We start from the raw sequence: 23,561 nt of genomic DNA, 5'->3' as shown, positions 1-23,561 counted from the left end.
GGTTCCACACACAACGTGATAGCTTGCTAGCTAGTAGAGAGACAGACTACTAATGAACTGAGGGGACAGGCAGAATAATACATTTTTATCACCACCGACAGACTCAATATCTGCGTCTTATAATAAGCATACCATAGCCATTTATTGACTTATCTGAAAGATCAATGGCACTCATGAAACAAACAGATTTAGCATGTAAAATATAAATTATTTTATTTTGTTCCATCAAACTCTGACGAAACATTGGCATTCAAAATAGTAATTGGATCAATCTACTGTTTAATCACAATAATAATTAAATACATACTGTACATTCATTATTTGGATCAATCAACTGTACAATGTTACATTAATAATAAAATAAATACTTAAGAGGCTGTGAAGTGAAATATTTACACCAAAACTCTGCTTTCACCAGGGTCTGGAATCCCTGGCTATCTCAGTTCTGTCCGTAAATAAACCATTCTGTGAGCTTCTGGTTAACGTGTAGCATTGGTCAGTTGCAGTGGGTCTTTTCTGTGGAGTCGGGGTTGTCTTTCACCTTGGGAAAACAAGTTTGACAATACAGACAACTCCTGAACAACTATTAGAGTAAAAAAGTGTATAATCTCAACAGGTCAGGCCCTGATGTTTTTGTGGTTCGTCCTGCAGCCAGGATTTGTCATCCACCCAACCTGTCCTTCCTGCATGCGACCGATGTTTGGTTGCGCTGAGATTTGAGGACCTGTATGCCTGGAGGCTCACTGAATGGCAATGGATCTCTTAGCGAAAGGGATGTCTTACACAATAAATCTCAACTGATTAAAAAAAAAAAATCCTTTTGATTTACAACATTTTTGCTCTAATTTCAGATGTTAGTGGCAAGAAGTTGCTGCTCTGGCACTGGTGATGGATGATAATGGCAGTCTGGTGCTTGCATGGATCACCTTTTCATCCCACTGGACAATTGCACATCTCCATATACATGTCCACTATGTAGATCTGGCCAGGTGAGGACGAGCGCTTCACTCAAAGTGCATGTCATTGATCTGTGAATAGACCACCCATACATAAAATGTATGCACACATGGCTTCATAGTAAGCTGACAGACAAGTGGTCAAGAAGTCAAAGAGCTGGGGGACGTTATAAGCATTTGTTCCAGGCAGAATTTTATCCTTTAAGATCCTCTTGGCCGATTCTGCAAAGTTGTTAGTGCCGTTTCCTCTCACTGGCATGGTTTTTCAGTAGCACAGGGCACAACATTCTCTGCGGTAGTAGAGCTTTTCCAGGTCATTCTTGAAATGTTGATACCTGCAAAGTTGAACACAAGATTAAATTAAAGGATAATTTGATGTATAAAATGAATGTACATTACATTCATTATTATTCTAATTAAATAAAACAAAAAATAATATATACACATACCAAGATAATGCCCAAACCCCTGTCAGAAAATGAACCAAAATGAAATTAATTGTATATGCATTCAAACATCCTTTGTAACCCATAAGGCATATGCTAAACTGAAGTACTGTGCACGTGTGGTCCAACGAGTAAAAAAACAGTAGTACAACTTTTCCTGTGGCAGTCCTCATGAGAGCCAGTTTCATCATAGCGCTTGATGGTTTTTGCGACTGCACATGAAGAAACTTTCAAAGTTCTTGAAATTTTCCAGATTGACTGAGCTTCATGCCTTAAAGTAATGATGGACTGTCGTTTCTCTTTGCTTTTTTGAGCTGTTCTTGCCATAATAAGGACTTGGTCTTTTACCAAATAGGGCTATCTTCTGTATACCACCCCTACCTTGTCACAACACAACTGATTGGCTCAAACACATTAAGAAGGATAGAAATTCCACAAATTAACTTTTAACCAAGGCACACCTGTTAATTGAAATTACATTCCAGGTGACTACCTCAAAGCTGGTTGAGAGAATGCCAAGTGTGCAAAGCTGTCATCAAGGCAAAGGGTGGCTACTTTGAAGAATCTCAAATATAAAATATATTTGGATTTGTTTAACACTTTTTTGGTTACTAGACGATTCCATATGTGTTATTTCATTGTTTTGATGTCTTCACTATTATTCTAGAATGTAGAAAATAGTAAAAATAAAGAAAAACTCTTGAATGAGTAGGTGTGTCCAAACGTTTGACTGGTACTGTATATCAGAGGATACGTCATCAATTATTACCTTTTCTTGATCCTATCTGAGTCCACCATCTTCAACAGCTGCCCGGGAAACAATCTGGCGTAACTGTCGCAGTTTTGCTCTTGTATTTCGCTGCACCTTGGTCAAAACAAAGCGCTCGAGGTAACTTTGTCGCAATTTCTCGGCACCGTAGTCAAAACCGCTCACAAGACTCGAGCCTAACGACCAGCAGCCAATCGCAACACTTCAGCGGAGGCGTGTCTGCCCAGAAGACGAGTGGGAAATCAAATATTGTGCCATCTTGTGCCCATCATTGGACAGTGTTTGCCGGTTTCCACCAGTTACCACAGCCACAAAGTCAAAATTGACGATATCGTCAAAATTCATGATTTATTTTTGGGGGGTCTTAATTTAAGTTTAGGGTTAGGCATAAGTATAGCAGTGTGTTTAATGTTAGGGTTGAGGTTAGGTTTAAAATCAGACTTTAGGAAGATAACTTGAAATAGACTGGGTTTATGACTTTGTGACTGTTGTAACTAGTGATGACCGCGTTTACAGGCGTTGTGCCGAAAATCCCAACCTGACAGAATTCCCCCCTTTCGCTTGAACGCGCACGCACTCAAATCTTCATTGCTGCGATTAGCTTGCTAGTTGGGATTTCTGATCACGTTAGGCTTGCCGAAATCCCCCCTTTCTAATTTCCTTAAAGTCAAATACTTTCTGTGGCACACATCAGAGTCAAATACTTTCTATAGAACAAACTTCACGTCAGGATAGGCAACCAAAATTAATAATTAATATGTGTGTTACATTAAACATAGAGAAGGGAGTACAATTTAGGTAAGCAATAAACATTTCAGAACAACTACTAGTCGAATAAGACATGGGAGAGATGACGAATATTGGCAAAGATATTTATTTATAGACTAACACACAAATAGCCAAACCGAAAACTGCAGACATTACTCGTTTCTCCCCTGCGATGAAACCGACATAAAAAATAAAATGAAATGCAGCCTAACGTGATCAGAAATCTCAACTAGCAAGTAAGTCGCAGCAATGAAGATTTGAGTGCGTGCGCGTTCACGCGAATTGAGGGGGATTCTGTCAGGGGGGAGATTTTCGCCACAACACCGGAAACCTCACAAGTGGCAGACGGGTTTGACGGCAACGCAAGTCACAGGTGACAACGCCTGGTAGCACAATATGGCTGGGACAAACCTTTATGGGCATTCATTTGTTTATTGTTTTTTCAAATGAGTTTTTAAGGAAACCTGGTTATAGGACAGGCTCATTTGTACATAGGCCTTTGTGTGCTGTCTCTCTTGAAAGTTTTCCTACATAGACTTTTACAACAAGAAGTTGAATGCCCCGGACGGACCGCTTTCTGCATTGTTCGCATAGGAACCGAAAGTAAAATGACGCTGTCACGAAATACATAAGGTAGGTGGTGATAATGAAACAAACCTGACAGAGCAACACAGCAAGCCCACACCTGATCAGACGTGTTTTGCTGGTAACGACTGAATGACAACAACCATTTCACTGGAACTTCTAAATATAATAAATGGATACACGGCCATACGAGACAACGCAGGGCAAGGTAAATATACCTCTATTCTTAAGACCGACTGACCTGTGTGATCATTCCTACTCTGGTTTGTCTCATTGAAGGAAAAACATACGTCAAGCTGTCAGCTAGTTTATTTAGTCAACTAAGTGTTTTACCAAAGAAGTGCACCCTGATCATGTAATTATGTAGTCCCCTACTCAAATCCACTTCCTGATTGTTTCATTGTGAAGGAAGTGTCCAACCAATTCACTGTGTTGTTTACAACTGAAACAAACAGGCATAGTTGTGGCTCGGCTAAAACTATTGTTACAAGACATATTACTAAATAATTGGTCATCATAGCACAATCACACATTGCACATTCTCTTTGTACTAGCAGTCCCAATCCAGACACAAATGCATGAGTTACACCTCCACTAAAAACACTAAAGTCTGAAGTATGATTCAACTTTCACTTTCCAGAGCTCCACCATGCCACACAGAGAATACAATGAAGAGTCACGTGACAAGAGGCCACGCAAGGGACCTATCAAACATGTCACTGAGGTATCAGTTATATAATCACTCAATCAATTTAACTGAAGTTACATGTGAGTCATTTTGTGTAATGCCAGGTTCAGCATGGTCCCAGTCCCAGATCTGTAGTTGTTTGCTTTAGCCAATTCTTCTGTCATATTCATTCCATGGCATTTGCTACATTCAGATCTGGAAACCAGGCTACAGCGAGCTCACAGTGGATACAATTTCCCATCATGAACACTAATTAGCTAACTCTGTGACATTTTCAGGAGGAGAAACGACCTTTGAGAAGAATGAGAAGTCCGTCTAGACACAGAATAACTGGTTCGTTTAGGCAGAGGTTTGGAGGAAGATTCAACAGACCACGGTAAGACCTGAGGACATTTCAGGGCAACCTTGTGTAGCCTAAGGTTTGTTCTTGGTCATTTCAACATTTCCACACCTTCACCGACTCACAATACTCTCACTCACTTATTCACGCTTTTTATTTTCTGCTGTTTTCCTTACTGTACAGATTCATAAAGGACGATCATTCATTCCGGAAGCCCCGCTTCAGTTTTGGGTTCCAGAGATACCACTCCTTTACCCCCCGCCCACGGTTTCACTGGAGAGACCAGTCCGGTCCCCCTGTGCCCCCAGGCACACCACAAGACCCATCAGGCCCCAACAGCCAGTACAGTGACCAGAGGAACATGGACAGGAACTCCCCCGCCAAGTCCTCACCTAAAGGACACACCAGTAGGTTTACGCTCATGTTGTGTTTGAGGGGAGTTTTGACCAAATTAATTAACCGGTGGCTACAGGGTAAGCGTATTACCATCTATGCCAACATGAACCAGATCTCTTGGCAGAGTTCATAGTAGGGGCTAGGGCTGCACAATTAATCAGATTCACATCGAAATGTCAATATTGACATGTGAAATATTCTGAAACGCATTTCAGCTGCGTAATGGCCTTTTTTTTTTTTTTGATTTTTTTTGTTCTCTTGTGGCTGTTTCCCGCACACACCAAGCCCGCCCCTGTCAATCAAGCAGCGCACTTCCTCTTCCTCGCCGTTAGATAATTATAAATTTGCATGCTGTTCTCTTAGATCAAATGCAGTCAACCGATTGTTCAAAACAAGAACGATGCTGCTTTCTACTTAGCTTCTCAATATATCATCCTATTTCTAGGATTTCAACAGTTCACCCAAGTGTTTTGATCTATATCGCGCGAAAAATCTAATCGCAACATTTGGTTAAAAAAAATCATATTTTACCCATATCGGGCAGCCCTAGTACAGGCAAAAAAATTAATAATATTCCTAAAATACCTAAATCACTTTCCTCGTGTGAACACTAGAGAGCAGTATGAGCAAACAGTGTTCATGTCAACTCAGACAGTGAATATATTAGCTACATTTGGAATGTGTTTTGCTCATCAGTATTCCTGGTGGTTGATAGTCACCAAGCAACAACCTGACAATGTTGCATAATACTGTCTGAACACAGCATTGGTAGATATTATAATGACAGTATTATGTCATCATTCTATACAATGAAATGGCAAAGAATAGTATCCTACTGAAAAAGTGCCAATCATTCCAACCTTCATTAAAAACCAGTGTATTTATGTCACCTCTTATGTAGAATACATAAGATAACAGCTGCTGAGCATCAAATTATAATATCATTTATTTTATACAGTACTCTATTGGGCATATTTTTAAAGGGATACTTTGGGGTTTTGGCAAAGAGGCCCTTTATCTACTTCCCAGGAGCCAGATGAACTCGTGGATAGCATTTTTATCTCTCTGTGTCCAGTATGAAGGAAGTTAGAGGTAGTTTTGAGAGCTAATGCCAACTATCGTTAGCGCATTGACTGGAAGTCTATGGGTATCTGCTAGTATGCTAGTAGATACACATAGACTTCCAGTCATTGCTCTAATGTGAGTTAGCATTGACTCGTGAAACTACATCTAACTTCCTCATTGCCAAAACCCCGAAGTATCCCTTTAAGGACTGTACTGTAAATATTTCTGATCATTAAAGTTCACCTCATCACGTTAGCATTAGTATCATGAAGAAGAAAAGTGGTTTAGTAAGACCGCAATCGATGTGCCTGTAAGTCATCAATTAGTTCTTATGCTTAAGCTCCATTCTCTATCATGTTTGAAAGTGTTTTCTTGAATAACTTTGCATTGCCTGAAGACGACCCAGGTCTTGTTATCTGCAATAGAAACCATCATTTCATCTTTCATCTCCTTGCTTTTGTTTAAATTAGCTGTATCGCTATTCTCAACCGTGGTGGTGGTTTTTCCTCCTGTTTTAGTCAGCTGCAATGTCTCTGCGCAGACTGCAGTACTGTGGAGGGGTGTGGGTGTGGGTGAGTGTGTGAGGAACAGGTTGCTCTATGTGCCTGAGAGATCTGCTATGATGGTGACTCATTTCTATAGTGTGTGTTAGAGATGGAAAACGAGAGAGATATAGCTAAAGAAAACAAGGAGAAAGAGGGAGTGAGGCAGACAGCCAGCTCTGTATACAGGTAATGAACCATAACAAAGCTATCGCCTCACATACCCACACTGCAGTCAAACGTTGCGAGGCAGACTTCGCAAATCACACCCAATGCTGAAAGAATGCTTAACGAAACATGAATTTTAGCCCCTGCATGCTGCCTGTAGACAATAACTCTCCCGCTGATGGCAGATTGCAACCAGAGAGATGGAGATGGGGACGCTTAGTCCTGAATTATACCTGCAGCTAGAGGCACTAATGGGATGTTAGTTTGGCCCTGAGGACACTGGGTAGATTGAGTAGTCCCAGCATCAATCACAGATATTAGAGTTAATTGAGAGATATCAACTGGGCCAATCAAGGATGTTAGAGTTCATCACAGATGTCAGCTGCTGTAGTTTAGCTCTAAGTTATCCCCCATCTGTTCTGAGCTGTTGGTGTGTGTTATGTTGAGTGGGGGCTTGTGTTGTATTGTTGTGTGAAGATGTGGTTTGTCTATGTGATGTTGCAGGTGCTCTCAGGTCTTCTGCAGGCCCCAGCAGAGAGGAGAAGCAGCCTGTGTCGTTCACAGTAAGTCCACATTCCACCACTACTCACAGTCTCGTTTGGGATCTGGGGAGCCTGTGCTGTTTAAAGTAGGGCACACATCCTGTATTTGTTGTCATGCTCCGCTAGTGTATTGTGGTGACTGAACTTGTATATCATTCCCTCTCTTCCAAAACTATGTGTAGGTAGGCCTCTTTCATAAAAATAAAAAAAAAGTTTAGCCAGCAGGCTTTGAGTAGGTTACTTTCTAAATGTAATCCGTTACAGTTACCTGTCCAAAATTCTAATCAACAATATAACTTTTGGATTACCAAAACTCAGTAATGTTATCTGATTACTTTCCCCTTAAGAGGCGCGGGTTCGTGGCTGTCACAGCCACAAAGTCATAAAATCTGATTTTAATCCTAACCTTAAGCACAGTGCTAACCCTAATGCCTAACCCTAACCTTTAAATTAAGACCAAAAAGCACATTTTTGTTTTCATAAGTTTTTACAATATAGTCAATTTTGAGGTTATGGTTAGGCATTAGTGTTAGCAGTGTAGTTAAGGTTAGGGCTATATTTAAAATCAGATTTTTATGACTTTGTGGCTGTGCCAGCCACTAACCTGGGCGTAATAATTTTGAAGACAAAATTACCATTTGAACGACATCAAGTCGCCATAAATGGATGTTGCATTTTACTTTATGGGTTGGTTATGTAGGGTTCTTCTAATCCATCGCTTTCTACTACAGATAATAATATGATTAGGCTATATCTTCACATTAAAAAAACAGTGTACATTTCCAGTCATTCCAATTAATTAAATACTCCTTGATCCTCAAGAATAGGACTTGGAAATGTACACTGATCAAAAATATAAACGTAAAGTGTTGGTCCCATGTTTCATGAGCTGAAATAGAACATTTCTGGGATCTTTTATGTGCAGAAATGTGTTTACATCCCCATTTCTCCTCTGCCAAGATAATCCATCCACCTGACAGGTGTGGCATATCAAGAAGCTGATTGAACAGCATGATCATTACACAGGTGCACCTTGTGCTGGGGACAATAAAAGGCCACTCTAAAATGTGCAGCTTTGTTACACAACACAATGCCACAGATGTCTCAAGTTTTGAGGGAGCGTGCATTTGGCATGCTGACTGCAGGAATGCCCACCAGAGCTCTTGCCAGAGAATTTAATGTTAATTTCTCTACCACACACTGCCTCCAACATTATTTTAGAGAATTTGGCAGTACCTCCAACCAGCCTCACAACCGCAGACCATGTGTATGGCGTCGTGCGGGTGAGCGGTTTGCTGATGTCAATGTTGTGAACAGAGTGCCCTATTGTGGTGGTTGGGTTATGGTATGGTCAGGCATAAGCTACGGACAACAAACACAATTGCATTTTATTGATGGCAATTTGAATGCACAGAGATACCATGATAAGATCCCTGTTCTTCCATGGCCTGCATTCTAACAGACATGTCACCCATTGAGCATGTTTGGGATGCTCTAGATCGATGTGTACAACAGCATGTTCCAATTCCCGCCAATATCCAGAAACTTCTTACAGCCATTGAAGAGGAGTGGGACAACATTCCACAGACCACAATCAACAGCCTGATCTACTCTATGTGAAGGAGATGTGTAGCGTTGCATGAGGCAAATGATGGTCCCACCAGATACTAACTGGTTTTCTGATCCACACGCCTACCTTCCTTTTTAAGGTATCTATGACCAACAGATGCATATCCGTATTCCCAGACATGAAATCCATAGATTACTGCCTAATGAATTTATTTCAATTGACTGATTTCCTTATATGAACTGTAACTCAGTAAAGTCTTTGAAATTGTCGCATGTTGCATTTATGTTTTTGTTCAGTATTGATTAGCCATTGTTTTACCCGATCATATCACAAAAACTAAGGACTAATTAGCCTAATTTATTTTGTCATGGAGGACTGATTGGGCTCATTGCTTCCAGTTGAAAATAAACGGAAGCAAATTGAGTAGTCCCTTATATGTAACTGATTACATATAATCCATTAATCCATGATCCCCCTTGCTTGACTGCTGCTTCAATTTCTCAGAAGTGATATGTACCACACTGGGAGGTATGCACTGCAACAAATGTACTTATATTGAATTTAAGTCTGAGTGAATCTCTTTGCCCATGATGCTCGCTGTCAGAATGTTTATTACACACAGTGTCTTTCAAGGTCCTTCAAATCAAAGATATGAAAGAAAACCTCAAACATTTGAGTAATCTTGGCTAGTCTGCTCGGTAAGATTATTTATATGTGTGTGTGTCCTCCACGCCCCTGGCTATGATGGGAATTGGAAGGACAGAGAGGGCACAGGTGCAGCATAAAGAATGGAATTGAAAGTTGGATGGTCTGACTTAGAGAAAGGAGCAGAGCGAAACATAAGGTTGTCTCCTTCCGTTTTACCATGCTGATGATTCAAACAGAGGCTTTGCTGCCTGCTAACCTTGAGAAGATACAGTAGAGGGGGAGAGAGAGGCTCGTAATGAACTCGACAACAATCAGGTGGGCTCTGAATGGCAAATGTGCTAAGGTCTTAAGGAATACAAAGGGAACACGGACTTCCTGATGGGCCAGGTGGTAAGGGTAGGTAACAACACATCCGCCATGTTGATCCTCAACACGGGTGCCCCTCGGGTGTGTGCTCAGTCCCCTCCTGTACTCCCTGTTCACTCATGACTGTATGGCCAGGCACGACTCCAACACCATCATTAAGTTTGCTGATGACACAACAGTGGTAGGCCTGATCACCGACAACAATAAGAAAGCCTATAAGGAGGAGGTCAGAGACCTGGCTGTTTTTTTGGCATGGGTCCTCAGATCCTCAAAGTTCTACAGCTGCACCATCGAGAGCATCCTGACTGGTTGTATGACTGCTTGGTATGGCAACTGCTCGGCCTCTGACCGCATGGCACTACAGATGGTAGTGCGTACAACCCAGTACATCACTGGGACCAAGCTTCCTGCCATCCAGGACTTCTATACCAGGTGGTGTCAGAGGAAGGCCTTAAAAATGGTCAACGACTCCCGCCACCCTAGTCATAGACTATTCTGTCTGCTACCACACGGCATGTGGTACCGGAGCTCCAAGTGTAGGGCCAAAAGGCTTCTCAAATGCTTCTACCCCCAAGCCATAAGACTCATTAACAGCTAATAAAATGTCTACCCAGACTATTTGCATTGCCCCCCCTCTTTTACACTGCTGCTATTCTCTGTTTATTATCTATGCATAGTCACTTTAACTCTACCTACATGTACATATTACCTCGACTAACCAATGCCTGTACCGGTACCCCCTGTATATAGCCTCACTATTATGTTACTGCTGCTCTTTAATTATTTGTCGCTTTTATTTCTTAATTTTTTACTTATTTTTCACTTCACACGTATTTATCTTAAAACTGCATTGTTGGTTAAGGGCTTGTAAGTTAGCATTTCACTAAGTTCTACACCTGTTGTATTTTGTGCGTGTGACAAATAAAATTTGATTTGAAGTGGTATGTGTCTATTATAGTTGCACACAAGACTGTAAAACTAGAGGTCGAACCAGAAGGAATGCAGAATTTTTAGATTTGAAACAATTTCACTGTTCATAAGTAGTGCTTTGCTTATAACTGCTTGTAACTCTCTCTCCCCTGCGTCTATGTAGGTGGCTCAAAAGAAGGAGCGATCCCACAGCAGAGAGGGAGAAAGAGAGAGGGATAGAGAGCTCCCCTCCACGGTGAGCAGGGCCGCAGCACGAAACCGAACCATCCAACAGAAGAGGAAAGAAATAGAACAGGTATAGTACAGTGAGCTCTTAATATCTAGTATTGTATATCATGTTTCAAATAATTTAGAGGAAGAGTACATTTGAGAAAAACAAATGAGTGAAAGATAAAGGAAGAAGGACTAAGAATATAACATCAGAAGAATACAATAAAGTACATCAGAAAACAACTTTCATCCTGATAACTCAACTGGATTCTAACACGCTAACAGTTGTTTACACATTGCAAGGGAGTTGATAAGAGAGTTTCTAGCTACTAGCTACCTGCTGTTAGCTAACAAAAATGACAATAAAAAACGGCAAAGGACAGGACAAAAGACAGGAAAACAAGTACCTAAACTTACACAAGCAACAGAAAACAATTCAGACAGAAAACAAGAAAGGTGGGCTTTGTTTACATTAAGAGATGCCTAGCTACAACTAGCAAAGTGAAAACATCTACTGTATCCAGCTGTAATCAACTAAGATGGATACATTTGTGACTAGTTTCAGGAAACTAGATGCATGTCGTGCGTCACTACTTCACAGGAGAGGCATTTGAATGTCGTTTATTTTTTTTAATCAAAATGCATCTTTTGGCACAAATGCCTTCTGGAACGTGAACTTTCATCTGCCTTAAAAACAAATGTGTATGCCATCTGTAAATACAAATAAAATTGTTAAATTACGAGCCTAATTGGGTTAGCCATGGAAAAAAACAGGAACCTTCCCACTAGCTATGATGGGCTGGATATGTCGAGAGATGATTTCGGATTGTGCTTGCCATGTAGCGCGCTTCTGTCTATAACATGAGCTTAGTATGTGTAGGTGATCCTTTCTAAAGTGGCTTTTTTGAAAGATATCATAAAGAACTGCCCAAATGTTGCTAAGGCTCTCCACTTTCTGGAGGACTGAGTTTTGAAATCAGTGGAATCCCCGGGAGAAGCAGAGTATGTAGATCTTTTGTTTTGGCTTTACTTTGGCTTTCCTGTCTGACTAAAGAGAGAACACAGAAGGCTGTTGTATAATACACCTGTCTGGATGACATCTTCAAACTAAGGGCAACCATGGCATCAGTGACAGAAGCAAACATCCATGTATATGGGTAAGAGAGTCTAGCTAGCTACATTTTCAGATATTATACGTTTCTAATTGGTTCGCTAGCTAATGTTACGTGTCTGATCTTTGTAGTAATGTTATTTGTGTCTCAGAGCCATTTGCATTGCCAGTTATAGCATAGTGTTAGCTAGGTTACATTGAACCTAGCTATTAGCTTTAGCTACCTGTAGATTCATGCAGGGTAGTAACTAATGTCATGCAGCCTGTCATTTTTGTGTTTATACTTTTTCACAATGACAATTTTGATGTCGGACGACAATAGAATGCTCATGATGTCACTGCGACAACTGTATACAGACGTGTCGATAGAAGTAGTATAAACCAGCCTTTAGTCTTGAAATCTTTGGTTGTACACTTCCGTACTCATTGTTCAGCACATGGCCTCACGTGAATCCTTAAAGGGATGGGTGTGGCTGAGGCTTAAGTGGGTGTGAACGATGCTGAATGGGTGTAGACAAAGAAGAGCTCTCCAGTAGGTGTCCCAAAACATTCAAGGGCCATTTTCTCAAAAGTAGGGTTACAGGTTTATCAACTTTCAAAGCAGAATTACTTCCCATTTGTTCCTCAACTGCAGTGTATGATATACCATGTTCTAGCTCGGAGTCTCTACTTTTATCCAATGTGAAAAACACAATTTCAAATGTTTCTACGTAAGACCTAATTGAGTTGGTCAGTCACATTTACCCAGCTCAGCAACCTTGCATCAAATATGCAGAAGGTAATGCCAGTGAAGCAGGGAGGAAAAAATATAAAGCAAAGGTTTTAAAAGAGCACCCTGAGAGCAGACTATATGCAACAAAAATACAAAGAAATCATTGTGGAGCTTCTCTTTTTCACAGAACATCCAAATGCTTGACAAACAAACATATTAAAATGTCTGGAAACAAGACAACCCCAAGATTTGATATTAATATATACAGTTGAAGTCGGAAGTTTACATACACTTAGGTTGGAGTCATTAAAACTAGTTTTTCAACCACTCCACAAATTTCTTGTTAACACACTACAGGTTTGGCAAGTCGGTTAGAACATCTACTTTGTGCATGACACGTAATTTTTCCAACATTGTTTACAGACAGATTATTTCACTTATAATTCACTGTTTCACAATTCCAGTGGGTCAGAAGTTTACATACACTAAGTTGACTGTGCCTTTAAACAGCTTGGAAAATTCCAGAAAATGATGTCATGGCTTTAGAAGATTCTGATTGACTCAAATGATGTCAATTAGCCTATTTGAGGTGTACCTGTGGATGCATTTCAAGGCCTACCTTCAAACTCCGTGCCTCTTTGCTTGACATCATGGGAAAAGAAATCAGCCAAGCCCTCAGAAGAAAAATAGTAGACCTCCACAAGTCTGGTTCATCCTTGGGAGCAATTTTCAAACGCCTGACGGTACCACGTTCATCCTTACAAACAATAGTGTGTGAGTATAAACACCATGGGACCACGCAGCCGTCATACCGCTCAGGAAGGAGACGTGTTCTGTCTCCTAGAGATGAACGTACTTTGGTGCAGAAAGTACAAATCAATCCCAGAACAACAGCGAAGGACCTTGTGAAGATGCTGGAGGAAACAGGTACAAAAGTATCTATATCCACAGTAAAACGAGTCCTATATCGACATAATCTGAAATGCCTCTCAGCAAGGAAGAAGCCACTGCTCCAAAAGCGCCATAAAAAAGCCAGACTACGGTTTGCAACTGCACATGGGGACAAAGATCGTACTTTTTGGAGAAATGTCCTCTGGTCTGATGAAACAAAAATAGAACTGTTTGGCCATCCCAACCGTGAAGCACGGGGGTGGCAGCATCATTTTCTGGGGTTGCTTTGCTGCAGGAGGGACTGGTGCACTTCACGAAATAGATGGCATCATGAGATAGGAAAATTATGTGGCTATATTGAAGCAACATCTCAAGACATCAGTCCAGGAAGTTAAAGCTTGTTCGCAAATGGGTCTTCCAAATGGACATTGACCTCAAGCATACTTCCAAAGTTGTGGCAAAATGGCTTAAGGACAACAAAGTCAAGGTATTGGAGTGGACATCACATTACCCTGACCTCAATCATATAGAAAATTTGTGGGGAGAACTGAAAAAGTGTGTGTGAACAAGGAGGCCTCCAAACCTGACTCAGTTACACCAGCTCTGTCAGGAGGAATGGGCCAAAATTCATGCTTGTGGAAGTCTACCTGAAGTCTACCTGAAATGTTTGACTCAAGTTAAACAATTTAAAGGCAATGCTACCAAATACTAATTGAGTGTTTGTGAACTTCTGGCCCACTGGGAATGTGAAGAAGGAAATAAAAGCTGAAATAAATTATTCTCTCTACTATTATTCTGACATTTTACCTTCTTAAAATAAAGTGGTGATCCTAACTGACCTAAGACAGGGACTTTTTACTAGGATTAAATGGTGGGAATTGTGAAAACTGAGTTTAAATGTACTTGGCTAAGGTGTATGTGAACTTCCGACTTTAACTGTATATATCATTTTTGTGCAAAATATTGAATAGAGTAATGTTACCAATTGCACTATATGGATGTGAGGTTTGGGGTCCAACCTGTAATAACGATTAAAAGCATTGGGAGAAAATTCTGCAGAATTCTGTATTAAGATTTATCAAAAATAACAAAAATGAAGTACCAAATAATGCATGCAGAGTGGAACTCAGACTACCTTTTAATTGTAAGTATAAAGAAAATGACACAACATTTTTGCACCGTTTGAAATTAAGCCCCAAAACATCCTTACAATTCAAAGCACTGAAAATCCAAGAGCGGAACTCTGAAAAGAGACCCCTGTGTCAGCTATTAAAAACACTAAGCAACACTAGTTTCCAAACACACAGGGAAATCTATCAAATTCTTACAGAAATTTAAACTATTTGACAAATTGGAAAAATGTAACAAAAACAGAAAAAAAACGAAATCACTATTTGGCCCTCAAAAGATAATAGAAATTGGCAGAATGTCTCTATTCTGTCAGAAATACAAAACTGAGACAGATCCTGACCAAATACCACCAATTGGCTATAGAAAAAGGGAGACACAAAAAAACATGGCTACCCAAAGTGGGGCATCTATGTGGTCACTGCACAACAGGGGAGGTAGAGACAGAGAAACACTGATTCCTCTACTGTAAGAAATACTCCCAAATAAGATTCTTTTTTTCAAGAAATATCTCAATCAAACCCTAACTTCTCTGCATTTACTAACGACATAAAGCTGGGAATTATTCTGGGTGAGGGAGAAACCACAAATATTACTGCCATATATGTATATGATTGCCATAATAGCCTGAGGGACATCCCACAACAATTCATTCCCTGAAGTATTTACATTGTATATAACTTACAAGTAATACATAGTGTAACCATCATTCATGTTTGTTTATTTATTAGCAGTTGTTTCTTTTTATAATCGTATTTTTATTTAATTACATGTGTGACTGAAGATTACACAATACAACAGCAGTAGTGTTGTACATGTATACATGATTATATATGTACTATTATTACTACTGAAATGAACTGTATTTCACTATCTTCATTGCATTGTACTGTATTTACTGAAATGCTGTACCACTATACCGCTTTGGCAATATCTACAAATTGTATTTCATGCCAATAAAGCAATTTGAATTTGAGAGAGAGAGAGAGAGAGAGAAGAAAGAAAGAAAGAAAGAAAGAAAGAAAGAAAGAAAGAACAGAGATGAGGAGGTATGAGAGCGAGGGGAAATAGAGGGAGAGAAAGGAGAGAGAGAAAGAGAGAGGGGGGTTGTGGAAAGGGAGATTTGATAACTGCAGTGCCAAAACTAATTGAGGAACATTGCGCCAGAGACACCTCTAATTTATTATAATTTTTTCTTCATTGTAGCAACTGAATCAGTTGAATAGGATATCATTCATGATTAGAGCCAATACATGGTGAGGTTGTAATCTGCTCGTACATCCCTGGGTAGTTTACCTGTAATCACTCGCAGATGGAACTTCTGTTATTGTCAGGTTGTTTGTCCAGGTCTTTTAATCAGAAATCATAATGAGTCATCACATGCGCACGGTTCTGTTTTCTTTGAATAGCTTTTGATACACGTACTTTAATAGATACGTCACAGTCAATGTGACAGAACATCACATGAAGTGTTGCCAGTGGGAGGTGTGTTGTGTTGTCTCCATCCACTCGACTGATGAGAAGGTATCTCTCGCTCTTCACTCTCCATGGTTACTGGAGATGGTAGGCTCTGTGAGAGAGTAGTCTCAAAACAGGTAGCTGATACACCCATCCTTCAAAGATCCACACAGTGCACTTTCATGGTGTGTACTGTCATGTGAACAGCTGTCTGTGTGTGTGCTGCTGCCCTGGACTGCTAATCCACTCAGTGGTAATGGCATACACATGACGAGACCTCTCGCCCCAAGCATCTCTCCCAGAACTCTCTCAATCCCTGTCTTTCCATCCTCTTTTCCTCTCTTGCTTTCCATCCTCTCTTTCACTCTCTCTTCACACCCGCTCTCTCTCCATCCTCTCTCTCTTCAGCCCAGCTTCTCCCCCTTGCTCTTCCCCTCTCTCCTGCTCTCTCCCGCTCTTCATCTCTCTCTCTCTCTACCCCCTTTCTCCCCCTCCATCTTTTGTTTGCCTTGCTCCTCCTGTGTCTGAAGGCTCATATCTGCAGCATTCCTCTGGTATTAGAGTGAGCTGAGGTATCTTTAGACCAATCTGTGCTATGCTCCTCACTGGAACAGGAGCCACAATGCAAAGAAAAACATATTTCATGGCACATGAGTTAAGTGTTTGTCGTGCTGGTGTACAATTAGGATTGTGACACAGCTTAATGTGGTTTAGAAGATAATGTGGTTTAGGAGATGCGTGTACAGGTTTGTGTTTTAGGACTGTGATGCACAGTTTAAATGTGATGGTGAAAAAGCTGACTGTCTGTGTGTTATGCAGGTGTACCGTCAGGACTGTGACACGTTTGGTGTGGTGGTGAAGATGCTGATAGCCAAAGACCCCTCCCTGGAGCAGCCCATCCAGTCGTCTCTACAGGAGAACCTCAGGGAGATTGGCCTGCGCTGTGTAGAGGCCATGCAAGAGTTCATTGAGGAGTATGACTCTAGGGAACCATCCACAGTGATACGCACACACGCACCTTTGTCTTAACCTGTGTAAGTGGCTGGCTTGTCTACCAAAACACTGATTGTGGCGTATACATGCTGATTGGGTAATGATTGTAATATTGGGTATGTAAACTCGTGAGCTGGTCTGTCCTTGGTCAGTCAGGCCAAAGTCACTCCTGGTGCTCAGCCTTCTGGAAGCTCTGACTGCTACTGAAACTCAATTTATGTTTGTCAACTTTCAATATTGCTCTTGACAATGTGATGTAAGATATAGCTATTGCACTTGTGCATCCTACCAAAGTGTAGTTCATGAATTCCAAGCCCTGTATTATATTGAAATGTTGTATTTTTATTGAAAATGTATTTATGACATGATTAATACATGAGCTATAATATTTTTATATACTATGTTGATATACAAGGGTGATTTCTTCCAATACAGAGCAAGTTTCTATTTACACAACCTTTTTGGATATTCTCGGTGCATTAAAATCTGTTCTTGAAAATTAGGTCTCTCTGTGTTTGATTCAGTCTTGTAATGTCTCATGCTGCTGCTCCCTACACTCCCTGATCTACAAATCACCCTGATCTACAAATCACCATTATACACAAATCACCCTTATTCACAAATCACCATTATACACAAATCACCATTATACACAAATCACCCTTATTCACAAATCACCCTGATCTACACATCACACTGACATACAAAACACCCTGACCTGCAAAACACCCTGATACACAAATCGACCTTATACACATGTCACCCTGCTCTACAAATCACCCTTGTACACAGATCACCCTGATCTACAAATCACCTTTACACAAATCACCCTGATCTACAAATCACCCTGATCTACAAAACACCCTTATACACAAAACACACTGATCTACAAATCACCCTGATCTACAAAACACCCTTATACACAAATCACCCTGATCTACTAAACACCCTGATACACAAATCACCCTGATCAAACAAAACACCCTTCTACACAAATCACCCTGATACACAAATCACCCTGATCTACAAAACCCCCTCATACACATATCACCCTGACCTACAAATCACCCTGATCTACAAATCACCCTGATCTACAAAATAACCTAATACACAAATCACCCTGATCTACAAAACACCCTGATGCACAAATCGACCTGATCTACAAAACACCCTTATACACAAATCACCCTGATCTACAAAACACCCTGATCTACAGAACACCCTTATACACAAATCACCCTGATCTACAAATGACCCTGATCTACAAATCACGCTTATACACAAATCACCCTGATCTACAAATCACGCTTATACACAAATCAAACTGATCTACAAATCACCCGTATACACAAATCACCCAAATCTACAAATCACGCTTATACACAAATCACCCTGATCTACAAATCACCCGTATACACAAATCACCCTGATCTACAAAACACCCTCATACACAAACCCCCTGACCTACAAATCACCCTGATCTACAAATCACCCTGATCTACAAATCACCCTGATCTACAAATCACCCTTATACACAAATCACCCTGATCTACAAATCCCCCTGATCTACAAATCACCCTTACACAAATCACCCTGATCTACAAATCACCCTAATGCACATATCACCCTGATCTACAAATCACCCTGATCAAATCAAATTTTATTGGTCGTATACACATATTTTACAGATGTTATTTTGTGTGTAGTGAAATGCGTGTGTTTCTAGCTCCAGCAGTGCAGTGATATCGAACAATTCACAACAATACACAAATCTGAAAGAAAAAAATGGAATTAAGAAATATAGAAATATTAGTACGAGCAATGTCGGAATCCGGAGAATAAAAATATGTGTGCATGTATGCAGTACCGGTCAAAAGTTTGGACACACCTACTCATTCAAGGGTTTTTCTTTATTTGTACTATTTTCTACATTGTATAATAATAGTGAAGACATCAAAACTATGAAATAACATATGGAATCATGGTGTAACCAAAAAAGTGTTAAACAAATCAAAATATATTTTAGATTTTAGATTCTTAATTCAAAAGGCACTTGCACATCTGAGCTATCTATTTTGTAGCTGCATGGTAACAGTTGAATAAAAAGAGAAAAAAAGAAAAGCTCTGACGAAGGCCGTGAGGCCATAAGGAAGCTTATTAAAGAGCAGTGTGCGGGTAGGATAGTGTGCGGGTAGTGTGCGGGTTTCTTATTTTTTCTTAACCTGTTAGGGCTAGGGGGCAGTATTGACACGGCCGGATAAGAAACATACCCGATTTAATCTGGTTACTACTCCTGCCCAGTAACTAGAATATGCATATAATTATTGGCTTTGGATAGAAAACACCCTAAAGTTTCTAAAACTGTTTGAATGGTGTCTGTGAGTATAACAGAACTCATATGGCAGGCAAAAACCTGAGAAGATTCTGAACAGGAAGTGGCCTGTCTGACAAGTTGTTGTTCATCTTGGCTCTTTTTATTGAAGACTGAGGATCTTTGCTGTAACGTGACACTTCCTACGGCTCACAGAGCCCGGGAAAAAGCTGAATGATATCGAGGCAGCCCCAGGCTGAAACACATTATCGCGTTTGTATAGTGGCTGGTCAGAGTACTCTGAGACTCAGGCTCGTGCACGAGGGCATGAGATGTTTTTATTTTCTCTCTCTTTGTACGTATACACGCTTTCCCGGTCGGAATATTATCGCTTTTTTATGAGAAAAATTGCATAAAAATTGATTTTAAACAGCGGTTGACATGCTTCGAAGTACGATAATGGAATATTTAGAATTTTTTTGTCACGAAATGCGCCATGCTCGTCACCCTTATTTACCCTTTCGGATAGTGTCTTGAACGCACGAACAAAACGCCGCTGTTTGGATATAACTATGGATTATTTGGGACCAAACCAACGTTTGTTATTGAAGTAGAAGTCCTGGGAGTGCATTCTGACGAAGAACAGCAAAGGTAATAACATTTTTCTTATAGTAAATCTGACTTTGGTGAGTGCTAAACTTGCTGGGTGTCTAAATAGCTATCCCTGTGATGCCGGGCTATCTACTTAGAATATTGCAAAATGTGCTTTCACCGAAAAGCTATTTTAAAATCGGACATATCGAGTGCATAGAGGAGTTCTGTATCTATAATTCTTAAAATAATTGTTATGTTTTTTGTGAACGTTTATCGTGAGTAATTTAGTAAATTCACCGGCAGTGTTAAATATGTTAAATATGAACTTGATTGAACAAAACATGCATGTATTGTATAACATAATGTCCTAGGGTTGTCATCTGATGAAGATCATCAAAGGTTAGTGCTGCATTTAGCTGTGGTTTGGGTTTATGTGACATTATATGCTAGCTTGAAAAATGGGTGTCTGATTATTTCTGGCTGGGTACTCTGCTGACATAATCTAATGTTTTGCTTTCGTTGTAAAGCCTTTTTGAAATCGGACAGTGTGGTTAGATTAACGAGAGTCTTGTCTTTAAAATGGTGTAAAATAGTCATATGTTTGAAAAATTGAAGTTTTTGCATTTTTGAGGTATTTGAATATCGCGCCACGGGATTACACTGGCTGTTGAGTAGGTGGGACGCAAGCGTCCCACCTAGCCCATAGAGGTTAATATTTTAGATTCTTCAAAGTAGCCACCCTTTGCCTTGATGACAGCTTTGCACACTCTTGGCATTCTCTCAACCAGCTTCATGAGGAATGCTTTTCCAAAAGACTTGGAGTTCCCACATATGCTGAGCACTTGTTGGCTGGTTTTCCTTCATTCTGTGGTCCAACTCATCCCAAACCATCTCAATTGTGTTGTGGTCGGGTGATTATGGAGGCCAGGTCATCTGATGCAGCACTCCATCACTCTCCTTCTTGGTCAAATAGCCATTACACAGCCTGGAGGTGTGTTGGGTCATTGTTCTGTTGAAAAACAAATGATAGTCCAACTAAGCGCAAACCAGATGGGATGGCGTATCGCTGCAAAATGCTGTGGTAGCCATGCTGGTTAAGTGTGCCTTGAATTCGAAAGAAATCACTGACAGTGTCACCAGCAAAGCACCCCCAAACCATCCCACCTCCTCCTCCATGCTTCACGGTGGGAACCACACATGCGAAGATCATCCGTTTACCTACTCTGTGTCTCACAAAGACATGTCGGTTGGAACCAAAAATATCAAATTTGGACTCATCAGACAAAAGGACAGATTTTCATCGGTCTAATGTCCATTGCTTGTGTTTCTTGGCCCAAGCAAGTATCTTCTTATTATTGGTGTCCTTTAGTAGTGGTTTCTTTGCAGCAATTAGACCATGAAGGCCTGATTCACGCAGTCTCCTCTGAAAAGTTGATGTTGAAATGTGTCTGTTACTTGAACTCTGTGAAGCATTTATTTGGGCTGCAATCTGAGTCTGGTAACTCTAATTTATCCTCTGCAGCAGAGGTAACTCTGGGTCTTCCTTTCCTGTGGCAACTCTCATGAGAGCCAGTTTCATCATAGCACTTGATGGTTTTTGCGACTGCACTTGAAGAAACTTTCAAAGTTCTTGACATTTTCTAGATTGACTGAGCTTTATGTCTTAAAGTAATGATGGACTGTCGTTTCTCTTTGCTTATTTGAGCTGCTCTTGCCATAATATGGACTAGGTCTTTTACCAAATACATCTATCTTCTGTATAACACCCCTAGCTTGTCACAACACAGCTGATTGGCTCAAGCACATTAAGAAGGATAGAAATTCCACAAATTAACTTTTAACAAGGCACACCTGTTTATGCAAATGCATTCCATGTGACTACCTCATGAAGCTGGTTTGGAGAATGCCAAGAGTGTGCAAAGCTGTTATCAAGGCAAATGGTGGCTACTTTGGAGAATCTCAAATATAAAATATATAAACACTTTTTTGGTTACTACATGATGCCATATGTGTTATTTCATAATTTTGATGTCTTCACTATTATTCTACAATGTATAAAATAGTAAAAATAAAGAAAAACCCTTGAATGAGTAGGTGTGTCCAAACTTTTGACTGGTACTATATATGTGTGCATATGTGATGGGATGTATAGACATTATGGACAGTATGTGGATAGAATATGTAGTATATCTGAAAAATACGTGGATAGAATAGTATATATAGAGTAATAGTTGAATAGGATGGCATTGACTATAATACAGTATATACATTACAATTAGTAAAACAGTATGTAAACATTATTAAAATGACCACTGATTCCATGTCTATGTACATAGGGCAGCAGCCTCTAACATGCAGGGTTTAGTAACCGGGATGTAGCTGGCTAGAGATAGTGACTAAGTTCAGGGCAGTATACTGGTTGGAGGCCGCCTAGTGATGGCTATATAACAGTCTGATGGCCTTGAGATAGAAGCTGTTTTTCAGTCTCTCGGTCCCAGCTTTGATGCACCTGTACTGACCTTGCCTTCTGGATGATAGCATGATTTGCCATACTAGGCGGTGAAGTGGGTCTATGGAGGCTGAAGAAATCTGGCTTGTCACCTAAAACTCTCACAAACTTTTACAGATGCCCAATTGAGATCATCCTGTCGGGCTGTATCACCGTCTGGTACGGCATCTGCACCGCCCACAACCACAGGGCTCTCCAGAGGGTGGTGCGGTCTGCACAACACATCACCGGAGGCAAACTACCTTCTCTCAAGGACACCTACAGCACCCGATGTCACAGGAAGGCCAAAAAGATCATCAAGGACAACAACCACCCGAGCCTCTGCCTGTTCACCCCGATATGTATCGCGTTGCATGAGGCAAATGGTGGTCACACCAGATACCGACTGGTTTTGTGACCAACAGATGCATATCTGGATTCCCAGTCATGTGAAATCCATAGATTAGGGCCTGATGAATTTACTGATTTCCTTACATGAACTGTAACTCAGTAAAATCTTTGAAATTGTTTCATGTTGCGTTTATATTTCTGTTCAGTGTACAGGGCCTTCGGAAAGTATTCAGACCCTTTGAGTTTTTTCATATTTTGTTACGTTACAGGCTTATTCTAAAATGTATTAAATTGTTTATTTTCCTCATCAATCTACACACAATACCCCATGATGACAAAACAATAACATATTTTTAGAAATATTTGCTAGTTTATTTAAAAATAAAAACTGAAATATGACATTTACATAAGTATTCAGACCCTTTACTTAATACTTTGTTGAAGCACCTTTGGCAGCAATTACAGCCTCAAGTCTTTTTGGGTATGACGCTACAAGCTAGGCACACCTGTATTGGGGGAGTTTCTCCCATTCTTC

At 40.4% G+C, this 23,561-nt stretch overlaps 1 protein-coding gene across 2 annotated transcripts; it reads left to right on the top strand.

Annotated features, from left to right (window-relative positions):
- The first annotated feature begins 3,241 nt into the window (after positions 1–3,241).
- Positions 3,242–17,781, top strand: LOC106566641 (periphilin-1). Of its 2 annotated transcripts, none has more exons than XM_014134861.2 (7): positions 3,242–3,732; positions 4,165–4,248; positions 4,491–4,588; positions 4,736–4,959; positions 7,228–7,286; positions 10,943–11,074; positions 17,109–17,781. In XM_014134861.2, the coding sequence occupies exons 1-7, from the start codon at positions 3,697–3,699 to the stop codon at positions 17,316–17,318; spliced, it is 843 nt and encodes a 280-aa protein (XP_013990336.2). In that variant the 5' UTR covers positions 3,242–3,696; the 3' UTR covers positions 17,319–17,781. The 2 variants fall into 2 exon arrangements, with proteins under 2 accessions (XP_013990336.2, XP_013990337.2); XM_014134862.2 differs by having other exon boundaries at positions 3,243–3,572.
- The last annotated feature ends 5,780 nt before the right edge of the window (positions 17,782–23,561 follow it).

Source organism: Salmo salar, chromosome ssa13, assembly GCF_905237065.1.
Source record: "Salmo salar chromosome ssa13, Ssal_v3.1, whole genome shotgun sequence".
Taxonomy (NCBI): domain Eukaryota; kingdom Metazoa; phylum Chordata; class Actinopteri; order Salmoniformes; family Salmonidae; genus Salmo; species Salmo salar.
Note: the sequence above shows the minus strand (reverse complement) of the source record. Positions and strands in the feature narration are given on the sequence as shown.